At 38.8% G+C, this 11940-nt stretch overlaps 1 protein-coding gene and 1 long non-coding RNA gene across 2 annotated transcripts; one reads left to right on the top strand and one right to left on the bottom strand.

The window, feature by feature from the left end:
- The first annotated feature begins 1900 nt into the window (after positions 1-1900).
- LOC145421859 (uncharacterized) lies at positions 1901-4091 on the top strand. The gene is made up of 2 exons (XR_013903232.1): positions 1901-3098; positions 3712-4091. It is a non-coding gene; the product is annotated as an uncharacterized LOC145421859 (long non-coding RNA).
- A 351-nt stretch (positions 4092-4442) lies between these two features.
- On the bottom strand, positions 4443-8220 carry LOC113033763 (uncharacterized). Its single transcript, XM_080292774.1, has 2 exons — positions 7704-8220; positions 4443-7020 (listed from the first exon to the last, which is right to left on the bottom strand). Exons 1-2 carry the CDS (start codon positions 7857-7859, stop codon positions 5095-5097), a joined length of 2082 nt encoding a protein of 693 aa, XP_080148900.1. The 5' UTR covers positions 7860-8220; the 3' UTR covers positions 4443-5094.
- Positions 8221-11940: the final 3720 nt, after the last annotated feature.

Genomic DNA, 11940 nt, shown 5'->3' with positions numbered 1-11940 from the left:
CCCTGTTGGTGCCTCCTTTTAGCCAAGTGTTAATTTGGATTCTGTGACAGGGGGCCAGCAGCAAAATGTTTTAAATGAGAGTGGACTAAACTGTGACCACAAGAGTGAAAGTCATAATGAAAGCTGATGTGGTGAAGGATGGTTTCACAGACACTGAAAATCCCATTTTTCTGTTATATAGCCCCTGTCAGTGCATACAGATTTGGTCTTTCAGCTTGTCCCTGTTTTTCTTTGTTTTTGATATTCAAGGCTCAGTATTACTAGCCTCCATTGCTCAGTGAATAGCTAAATAGTGCTTTTATTTTGATCTACATGTGGGTACTTCCCTGTGGGGACTATAGACAGTTTAAAAGGCAGATGTAACTTTTGGGTCTGAAAAGTAAAGCTAAGAAGTGCCTTAAATTTACGTTTTTTTAAAGGCCCGGGGATGCAAACACTTTCATTCCAATAGGACTTACTTATGGGATGATGGCCTTCAGTCAACCCCTTTCTAATGAGTTTATTGCCTCAGACATCATTTATTCTATATGACTCCACTTTGTCCATTTTGAAAATGTTGGTCAGTCTAAGTGTCATTTTAGGGCAAGTAACCAGATTAAAAGTCAGACAGGACTAAAAATGCTTCATGTAAACATGCCAAACAGGACATTCGGACCCAATCACGCTCCTTTGGATCAAAAGTTCCTTCTGATAGGGACAAGTTGGTTATATCGATCGATAATCAGATTGGTTTGCATGGATACACTTCTGAAATGATCTCTACTGCACGTCTTTACGTTGACGTACTGTTTTTTGAAGCCATTTGAAAATGTATAACTGTAAGGTAACGTTTTCAGATATTTACATGGGCAAAAGTACAAAAGATACACTGAAAAAACATTAAAAATACATTAAAAGTCTGAATATAAAAATTAAAAGTACTCATATCATTTTTTAACTCACACTTTAAAATAAAACCAGCATTTTGTTTTTGTTACTGATGATAATAGAGCCCATCTGTTGCAGATCACGCTGCAGCTAATGATAATTTTCATTACAGTCTAATCTATTCTCAATTAACTGATTGCTTGGATTGTAAAACTTCAGAAAATGGTTTTAGATAACAAAGCGAGACCATTGCAGAGATACTTTGTCTAACAAGCAAGCCAAATCCCCAAATTGCACATCCAAAAAACTAAGGATAAAAGTCTTAAACACAAAAAAGAGAAAGAGATCATTTTGAATTCATGTGTAATCAATCAGTGAAGCACCTCAGCTTTAATTCTCTTTGACCTGCAATCTTAAGCTCTATAAACTCTGAATACATCTTGTGGACAAACTAGTACAGTCATATAAATAAAGGATTAAAAAGTTGCCAACAAGACTTCCCTTTGAAATGAAGTGGAGTAGAGGTGTAAACACAAAACGGTAAACACTCCAATCCTTTGCTAGGGTGCAGAAGTGAAACAGTTCGCTTACCTTTCATATCCTATATATGCATAAACAGAAACTTATTTATCCAAGCATTTTGTCAGGTACGAATGTTCAGAAGAACTCAAAATTAGACAGGGAGCAAGTCGAGTTCATATGTTTCAGCACTGAGAAAACCGTGCGGCTCAATTAGCTCGTGCTTCAGCACCACCGCCCACAGACAGCTGCAGTAAGGTGCAAAAGGTGAATTGTTGTCTTTCTTACAAGAGAAAAACGCAAGCATAGAATAGACACAGAATTAAAACATTATAAGGACTATTTAGGCAGAGTGTAGGCAGTGACAGACGCAGCTATCAGTCTGAAGCAGAGTGCTAATGTAGCGTAGCTAAACAGCCCAACACTGTCTACTGAGAGTGGACCTCTTATGTTGCCAAGGTGCTGACGGTAAAAATACCCAGAGAAACTTTACAAGCTAATGGGGTACGGAAGCGTAGAGCTGCCACCCAGGCAAAAGAAAAATACAAGTGTATCACGTTATAACGTGAAAGGTTTATTGTTCTAACAAGATACTTTTCCTGTTTGTACAATATACTATCATGTTTGTACAATATACTTTTCACGTTTGAACAACATAATATCACGTTATTACAATATACATAATTATCACGTTCGTACAATATAATTATCACGTTCGTACAATATAAATATTATATTGTACGAACGTGATAATTATATTGTTTGAACAATAAAATTTTCACGTTATAACATATTTTATTGTTCGAGCATGATATATTGCCGTAAAGATACGGAAGTGTAAAACATAGTGAAGTGGGTGACAGTGCAGATCAGAGTGCGAGAAAATGGCTCGTTTATTGGAATTAATTAAGTTCTATTTTATGCTTGGATTGAGGCATGGGGAGATTTTGCTGTTATTGAGCAGTTTGGACAGTATTGTGATAAGCATGCGGACACTTAGAAGAAACCTAAAACGCATGGGACTGTACAGGAGAAAGAATGAGTCCGATCCGATTGAGGTGGCACGATTTCTTATTGATCAACTGGAGGGACATGGGAGGCTCCATGGATACAAACTACATCACCTGAACTGCATTCAGGCAGGTTATGTTGTCACGCAGAGTACTGTGAGACATTTACTGAAATATCTTGACCCTTACGGTGTTGAGCAACGACGCAGAAATCGCCTAATGCGACGCACGTATGTAAATCCTGGACCAAATTTCATGTGGCATGTTGACTCCTATGACAAACTGAAGCCTTTTGGAATCTGTATAAATGGAGCTATTGATGGGTTTTCGAGAGTTATGATTTGGCTTCATGCCTATTCAACAAACAATGATCCCAAAGTCATTGCTGGATATTTCATAGCAGAAGTTGAAAAGAGGATGGGAACACCTGCTAGGATTCGCTCTGATTTGGGAACAGAAAATGTCATAATGGCCGAGATGCAACGATTCTTGCGCTGGACTATGGATCCGAATGTCAGAAACTGTTTTATTACTGGATCCAGCAATCACAATCAGCGTATTGAAGGCTGGTGGGCCTTTCTGAGACGACATCATGCTCAGCACTGGATAAATCGTCTCCAGGAACTAAAAGACCATGATTGCTTTTCTGGATGTTTTTTGGACAAGCAGCTCATATTGTTTACGTGCCTGAACGTCATCGAGGTATGTAACCATGTTTATATTCTTTTAATGAGTCATTGTGTGTGTGTGTGTGTGTGTGTGTGTGTGTGTGTGTGTGTGTGTGTGTGTGTGTGTGTGTGTGTGTGTGTGTGTGTGTGTGTGTGTGTTAGAGAGAAAGAGAGACACGGAGAGAGAATAAAAAGTTTGCTTTAACACCTACCATGCACCATCCCTATTATCACTCCGTTGAGGATATGAAAAAAAATGCATATTTCACTGGCCAGAAACATAAAATCGCACTGTCTAAAACAATTCACGTTTAATAATTACTTAAAATTTTCCAAAGTATCACGTGTCTACCACTGTTATTCTTGTTGTTGAGTATTTTTGATAAACTCTGTTTTTCCGACTGTCATTGTGTGGTGCTTTTGATTGATTGATTGATTGACTGATTGTTTGATTGATTGATTGATTGATTGATTGATTGATTGATTGATTGATTGATTGATTGATTGATTGATCGTACTTTATTCATCCCGAGGGAAATTGGGTTAAGGTTGCCAGCCGTGCCAGCGCCGTTTTGGGTAACATGTTGAGCCAAGAGAAATGTGTTCTTTTACTGATATGAGATTTTTTAATTTTTAATATTTAATAGGAAGAGCTGCAGCAAGTTGCACATATGTGGAACACCCACATAATACGCAGAAGCAGAAATGCAGTTGCTCCAAGTGGACGTCCGATTCTCATGTACACCATCCCTCATCTCTTTGGAGGACAGGATCATCTGAAAGAGGTTTCTCGGGAGGCAGTGGATGCTTGTAAGCAAGAAGGCCAACAGAGAGGACCTTATACCTGTGATGAAACCGTTTTCAGCTTGTGTTGCCTTATAATGTCAGAGAACTTCTTACTTCCACCAAGCACAGCAGATGAATCCATTGAACTGTATCTCTTCCTGAGAGCCTATATACTGAAGGACTTATAAACCTAAATATAATTGGGCTTTGGGAATTTTTACGCATATATTTTTGGGTACAATGTTTTATTTGTGCAATAAACAATAGAAAAGACATTCATTATTATTTTGTTTGGATTTTCGGTTCAAGATAGTAGCAAGCAAGCATGTCTAAATATATTTAACCAAATCTGCGTACTCCAACCTTTTGGCATTTCCAATTATTTTTTAACGGAATTTCTATTATATCTGATTTCTGTTTTAAGACTGTCAAAAAAACATTTTTTAAACTGCTGATCCTATACATTATCATTCATGAAATATTGTTTTCAATTTTACTGAACACATTGTGCAACTGCTATTCATCCACGAACAGTTTCTTGTAAACTGGTAAATGTACAAATTCTGCATTATTTAATAATTAACAAATAGTGTTAGATGTTAACCTCCCTTTTATTTGTGTTCAAGGAGAAGAAAACACGGACTCTTGATAAACACTACAAAACTTAACTTATGTGCCAATTTTCTGTCTTTTATTCCAGTCAACTATTGCATCAAACACATTGCCTTCCAAAGTTATTCCCTTAAAATATGTTCTAAACAAATGACTGGTGGAAAGGTAAAAAAAATATACTTGAAAATAATTAATATTAAGTCTTTTGAATTATTACTAAACAAAACATCCCCTCTAGCAGACATCTTGTATCCTACAAAACTGCACCACAGACCTGTGGAAAAGGACCTTGACACATGATAAGAACTAATAATAAGCATAGTTCACCACTTGCTGCTAACCATATGAACTTATTAAACATAATTAGTTAACATTTAAACTAGTAAAACTTTTAAGTATGAAAATTTAAACTGAAATTTACATTTTTCATGGTGGAAACAAATTGATGTTATCCACAATTTTTGAAAATAAATTCAAATATGAAATAAAACACTTCCCTGAAATTTAAGCTCTTTCTTTTTTTATACAATGATGTGTTCCCTGTTTGTGGGTTTAACAAACTTTAGAGCTTCATAGCCAGTCATTGTTAGTGCAAACCTTTCATTCTTTGGTTTAAACATGATGGACTTTAATCAAGCTATGCTGAACTCATAAGAGCTTTTAGCAGCCAAAACATTGTTCAGTTCATTTCGTAGTTCTGGGTAGGACGTGTATGTCCATGGTAGTTCCAGAAGAGGGCCGCATGTGTGTGCCACAGGTCGTCGTGCCAGTCCATCCACAGGCGTGAACAGTACCTCAACCTTGTCAACACAGATGACATCTGACCCAGTAAGAAACCTGAACATCCTTCTGAGCCCTGTATCGTCAAGTCCTCTGATGTACTGGTGCAGAAATCTGAAGCTCTGCTTCTCTGCTTGAGTGGTGGGAGAGGCAGTAAGCAACTTCAAAAGCTTTCTCGTTGTTGGCTTTTTATCCTCATACATTTGTAGGACATCTTGTGGGCTTTGAAAAGCTTCTTTTAGGAAGTAGCTTGCAACTAAGGACATTTTCTCTGCGGCATATGCTGGTTTTTGGATTAATTGTTTGTGTGCGACTTTCAGAAGAAGGCCTTTTAAGTTCTCTTTGGTTGGAAGCACTGATACATCCAGGCGATCCATGAGATCCAGCACTTCATCCCTGTCTTCATCTGAAAGATCTTCTTTTAGTGCCCTTGTTATCAGATCCCTATCTGATTGACTTAGGTAAAAGAGAAGACTTTCAAACAGCAGATCATCTGATACTTGATTCTCACCGAAGATGAGTGCCACTGTGAAAACAGGAGCAAGGCGACAAGGGAAATATCCATGGTCTTGAAATCCCTTCAGTAAAATTCTACCCATGGATTTCCACTCTTCTTCCTGCCATTTAGGAGACAGTGATGGCACTCTGAACTCCTCTCCTTCAGCTGTGTTGTCCACAAACTCTGACCAAAATGCAGCATACACATCTCTTGATACGCCATCTGCGTCAGCTCCTTTTTCATCAATGTAGGTGTATTTTAGAGGGTGTATGAGGAGTGTTGGATCTTTGAACTGGCTGATCATCTCCTCCAGAATAGTAACCCTGTGAAGTTTGATGGTAACACAGACAACATCATATGATCCTGCAGAGCTTATTGCTTCATTGCTTATAGATGTTTCTGGACTACTGACTGCTGTGTTTGTTGGAGGAAGTGTAATGGATGTGATGACCAGATCATCTTCCTCAAACTGCAGGAATGGTTCATCTATTACAGTGTCATCAAGTTGACAAGGCAGAGGCTCTCCAAGGTAGGGTCCAATCATTACCTCAGATGTGTCTAATAATACATCTTCATCAGCATTCCTAGATTCTGATGATGAGATCACAACAGTGTGAGAAGCTTCTTCATCTCCTTGATGTGAGTCAGTCAGTTGTGTAACATTGTTTACATGTGTTTTCCCTCTATCATAAACTTCTTCATCATCTTCATCATTGGAAAACCTTCTTGTGCACAAGTAAAATCTCAACATTCCCATTTTAAGTGCTGAATAGAGTTCTCCAACTGTGACATCTTCATCAAATACGGCCTCTTCCTGATAGTCTAATATGTCATGACTGAACACTTCCCATCTTCCAAATTTGCTTTTTCCACTTGGAAAGAAAAGATCTTTAGCATACTGTAATATGTCAGCTTTTTTGGAGTCTTTGGGCACATCAAAGGTCCTTGTTCCTCCTCCTCTGCGCTTTCTCACTTGCTTACCTTCATGGATCCACCCTAACTCAATTTTTCGTGTCTTTTTCTCAGCCCATTTGTTGTTTTTTGCATATGTTCTTTTTCTCTTAGAAACAAATGCCTCCTCATGATCAGGTTTCTTCTCATTTTCATTGATTCCCATCTTTTCCTTCAATTTTTCGAGCAATGAGTTTTTTCTTGATTCCTTAGTACTTGCACCACTGTTTTCCAAGCAGAACCGTCTGGCAGCTATCCGGTCACCATATGTTGGGATGTAATCAGACAGGGTCTTGTCATCCATGAAATCAATCACTGTGGCATCAATCTGTAATAACAGGGATATTTATTACTATACAGAAGTACAAGGTATACCTGCTGCCACACCACATGAGGTACCTCACTAAAAAAATGTATGTAAATTTCACATGTGTTTTGATAATTGTCTGTTATTATTTTAGTGGCAGCCATCAATATTTAGCATTTATTCTTTTCCTCTCTCTATGGCAGCAACATTAATGAGATTCTCTAACATGTTATTAATAGAAATATTACAGTATATACAACGCCCACCTTTGAAAAAGTAAATTAGTATTCACGTATCTTTCAGTTGCACAGAGCACAAAGGGTTGAACTCACTGTTTTTTTTTAATTGAAGACAAATATCAATATAAACACAGTTTAATTCATTTGTTTTTAGATAAACAAGGAAACATTGTGCATCACATAATATAGCGATATATTTAAGAAACCTGGAATCTGCATACGGGTTAAGTAGTAACATGTGGTCATACAACGACCCAGTTTTATACAGCGGGTTAATTTGTTTTACATTTTCCATTCCATATTAAAGATCCACACCAATGCAGCCTACCGTTACGTCCTTACGCAGTCAAAGCGAGAGAAGCGAAAACCGCTGTGGTTGCTAACTTAGCAATATGTCACATTTTTAGACGCTGTAACTTCGTAAAAAGCGAGTTTTACAAGTTTCCCCCTCAAGAGTGCACTTACGTGTTCTTGTAGCATTCGTAAGAGACAGTCCTCAGGTACACCACGATTCCGAAGAAATCTCAGAAGTGGGCTATCAGTGTTTGTGTCCATGTTGAAAGCAGGGCATTCAAAGTTAAGTGCCAGTTCTGACGAGCGTGCACTCTCCACAACTACCATGGATTTGGGTTTCCGAATGCAACACGTTTTACGTTCTTACAATAAAAAATGTTATTGTAATGGTATTTTTTTTTACGTTTGTACAATATATGATCACGTTCGTACAATATAATTATCACGTTCGTACAATATAATATTTATATTGTACGAACGTGATAATTATATTGTACGAACGTGATAATTATGTATATTGTAATAACGTGATATTATGTTGTTCAAACGTGAAAAGTATATTGTACAAACATGATAGTATATTGTACAAACAGGAAAAGTATCTTGTTAGAACAATAAACCTTTCACGTTATAACGTGATACACTTGTATTTTTCTTTTGCCTGGGTGGCAGCTCTACGCTTCCGTAAATGGGTGCCATCATGGTGGCTACGTCATTGTTTAGACTGCCAAAGGTGAGAAGTTTGAAGATGGTTAAAAAAAACAACACAATGAAACAAATTGACCGTCTCGCTAACATCGCTAAGAGGCTTTGGGCGTTAGCTGTGTGCTCTTTAGTGTTAATGCTGAGCTACTTTTGACTGCTCCCTTATTTCCCAAGAGGTGGCCACAGCAGAGGGACCTGCATATTTGTTTTGTCACATGTTTTTACGCCACATGCCATTCCTAACACAACTCTTCCATTTATCCAGTCTTGGGACTAGCACGGAAGTACGTTAGCTTGTGACCCTGTCAGGCTAGGTTTTTGGACCTTTTGTGAATGTGCTAGCCGTATCATGGATGCATCTTATCATGGTCAATGTTAAATGCTCAGCAGGATATTTAAGGAATAATCTTTGGTATATCAGCTAAGATCAGATTGGCTAAGTTCAAATCAACTCAGCTTTGCTAATGAGTTGACTCCAGCGCTACAATATTTTCCAACAGGCTGGGGCCTCTGAAAAGTAAACGAATAAATAAATAATATTTAATTACACAGTTCCCAGAAAGTGACAGTTGTAGGAAAATGCTTGGAAAAATACATGTTTTTTGTATTTAAAGCTGTTATAATTCTATTGTTAGAGGATTTCCAATGTGCATGCAGACACAGGAAGGCACTGATGAGGCTGTTAACAGCATTAGCCATCTGAGTCTAAGCTTGTGGAAGACACAAACTCTATATGGGCCTGCTTTCTGTTGATTTTGGTTCAACCTTACCTGCTGCTTTTGATTAAACACAATCATTTTCAGTCTTTTTTATTTTTAAACTTTACCTCTTCTAATAGCAGATCTTATATACACTGTCCCAGCGCATCACAGTTTCAGCTCTAGTGGTTTATAGAAATTAGCATGTGAACATACCTGAATAAATATTTTTAAATTCTCTGATGACACTACTATCCCTCATGTGATAGCACGGCCAGTTCTACATCCCCCTCCTGTTATAAACTGTTGTAACGATAACCACCTCATTGTGAATGTGAAAAAAAGCGCAGCAAGTGTCTTAGTGCCCATAGTGACGGCATGTTTGCCTTGGAAGCCCATGCTGACAGTATGTGCCCCGGGCTAAAGTAGAGGTCTAACTTTTCTTGAGAAGCCTCACAGTGTATAACACTGAACAGAAATGGTTGCGTGTGTTCTTCTGTCGGTCAGAGTGGGAGAGCCTAATCAGGTATGTGAAACATGCCTGGTATCATAACCTCTCAGCGCAGTTAAAATCTAGTTTTGCCCATCTCGTCCAGACCACCGTCAAGGTCATAGAGAAGCCGGAATACCAATCCTTTAGATCTACATTATATACCAGCAGTCTGGGCTCAGGGGAGCAGAGAACATCCTGGCTGATCCATCCCATATTCCCTATTAAGAGTGTGAACTTTTACCCTCTGCAAGAAAATGTAGACTAAACTAAAATTGTGCTTCAGGGTTTTTAAAAATGTATTTGTACCTTCTTATATCAACTTGTTAAACATTATAACCCTGTTAAATGGATTGTGTATTAGTGCAGCTAAAAGTCTTTTTTGTTTTAATTTGGATGATTATAGCTCATTAAAATCAGGAATGCATTATAATGCATCATTAGAAGATTTAATTTTGAGTTTAAGTAAATTACAATTCAAGCGATACAAATCCATCTATCTCTTCGCCTAGTTCAGTACCTGCAACCACATTCATAAGACTGATGACTTGACAGTTTGTCCAGATGATTAATTATTATATATATAAACTCAAGGACAAGGATGGGAAGTGTCGAAGCATTAATGGAAATTTGACTGTAAGCGAAAAACAGTGTAGCAAAGGTGCACAAGCAACAGGGACGGCTGCAGTTTTAAGGAGACTGTCAACAGAAGTCGAAACAAGAACTCGGGAGAGCTTCACAAGGAGTGGACTGATGCTGGTGGCAAAAAAGTCCAGTCAACACTTCCACAGAGCAGATTTTAGAGCACTTGATGGTTCCATCTGCTCACAGGCTTCACGGAGATGCAGATTTCCTTTTCCAGCAGGACTTTAGAGGTCCCACAGTGCCAAGATGGCAACCATATGCTTTACTGACTGACGTATTACTGTGCTTAATTGGTCAGCCAACTCATCTGATGTGAGCTCCACGGAGAATCTATGGATCCATCCAAACCAAAAATACAGCTAAGCTGAAGGCTTCTGAATGCATGGATTACACTGGATCATGCTGCCTGATGTTGATTTAAGTTGCAATCTTCAACTTAATTTTTTAAAAATTTGATGTAGCTGAGTTTCTTCAGGGTTCAGGTTTTTTAGTCATCACATGCATATACAGGTATAACACACAGTGAAATGTAACAGTCATTGTAAAATGTAATATTGTATCACGAGGCATTGCCACAGCACCATCAGATCCCCTTGCATCGTATCACACCATCATTGTATGTAATAATATTGTAGCGTGTCCTTGTATCAGTCCCCACTGCTCACTGAACCTTTGTGCAGTAGGTGTGTGAAAGGATGGCCATGGCTCACGCCACATTCTGATTTTAATGAAGCAGCCATATAAAATAAATCAATGTTTATACCTTAGCTGAACTCACAGAAGGCTGTATCTTCAGTCTCTCTGCATCCTTCTTGTATTTGGTAAAGCTGAGCAGAAGGGATTACCTCGTGGGGATTTATTCATGAGAGGCAGAGAACTGGATATATGACACTTTTTTCATTTTCTCTCTTTACCTTCTGCATCTCAGGTCCAGCCTTAGGTTCTAATCTGCATCACAGGCAGTGTTGCTTCAGAAAAACAAGAACAACAAAAAAACCCTCACAGCCTGTAGTAGGTTTTCCCGCTCACATTACATTCTGCCATGTAGTTTCCCCAGCTGTCACGCTGACAGGAACCTGCACCGTGTACCTGAAGAACAGCAAACATGCTGGAACAAACCCGATTTGTGATTCTGCCGCCGTTTGCATATCTCTGCTGTACAACGGCAGCGTGAAGTGTCGTACATAACGGTGTACACGGTGCAGTTGCTACTGCGAGGAACGTCAAGGCAAACCCTCGTGTGTGAGGCGACAGGGACGTGAAGGAGCCCGCGGTGGCTGATGGCAGCGCGCAGTGTGACATTTCCTCCGTGTCGCCGCGGTTTTGTTCGCAGCACCGAATTTAAATGGATATCAAGAGGATTTTTGTCAAGAGCATTTATTTCAACCTTAGGCAGCTTTTCCAAGGCTGTGCCAGTGGAGAGAGAAGAGAAAACAAAGTGAAGTAGTGTAGTGTCTCCAACTGACATGGTGGTTTAACCTGAATTTGAGTCATAACAACTGTGAACTCTGTACATAAAATAAACTGAGTGAGCTCTTCTTGTGCACGTTCATTTTAATGCAGTTATGACAGAGCTGCAGTTGCACTGAAATCGCTACCTTGGAAATCAAGTCAAAGGGTTCATTTTCTTGTTAAAAAATGTCCTTTTCCATATTTAGCTGTATAGCACAGTAAATGCAGCTCCTTTTAAACAAATGTGAAAGTTAAGAGCACTCTGGGTGTTCTCTAATTGCATCTTTGCCGTGTATCTGCAACTGTGTGCGAGTTTAAGTACGTGTGTGTGGACTGTTCAATGAGCCGATGCATTAAAGAAAACAGCGGCGATGCTCTCTGTCTCTTAAATCCCAGCTGCGAGTTTGCACAGTCCCAG

The sequence above is a fragment of the Astatotilapia calliptera genome, chromosome 18 (genome assembly GCF_964374335.1).
Source record: "Astatotilapia calliptera chromosome 18, fAstCal68.1, whole genome shotgun sequence".
Classification (NCBI taxonomy): domain Eukaryota; kingdom Metazoa; phylum Chordata; class Actinopteri; order Cichliformes; family Cichlidae; genus Astatotilapia; species Astatotilapia calliptera.
This window is presented reverse-complemented; position numbering and strand designations above follow the sequence as displayed.

Coding starts and splice junctions, on each gene's coding strand:
- LOC113033763 (XM_080292774.1), bottom strand. CDS start 7,859: ATGGTAGTTGTGGAGAGTGCACGCTCGTCAGAACTGGCACTTAACTTT. Junction 7,021..7,703: donor TACGAATGCTACAAGAACAC/GTAAGTGCACTC, acceptor CTGTTATTACAG/ATTGATGCCACAGTGATTGA.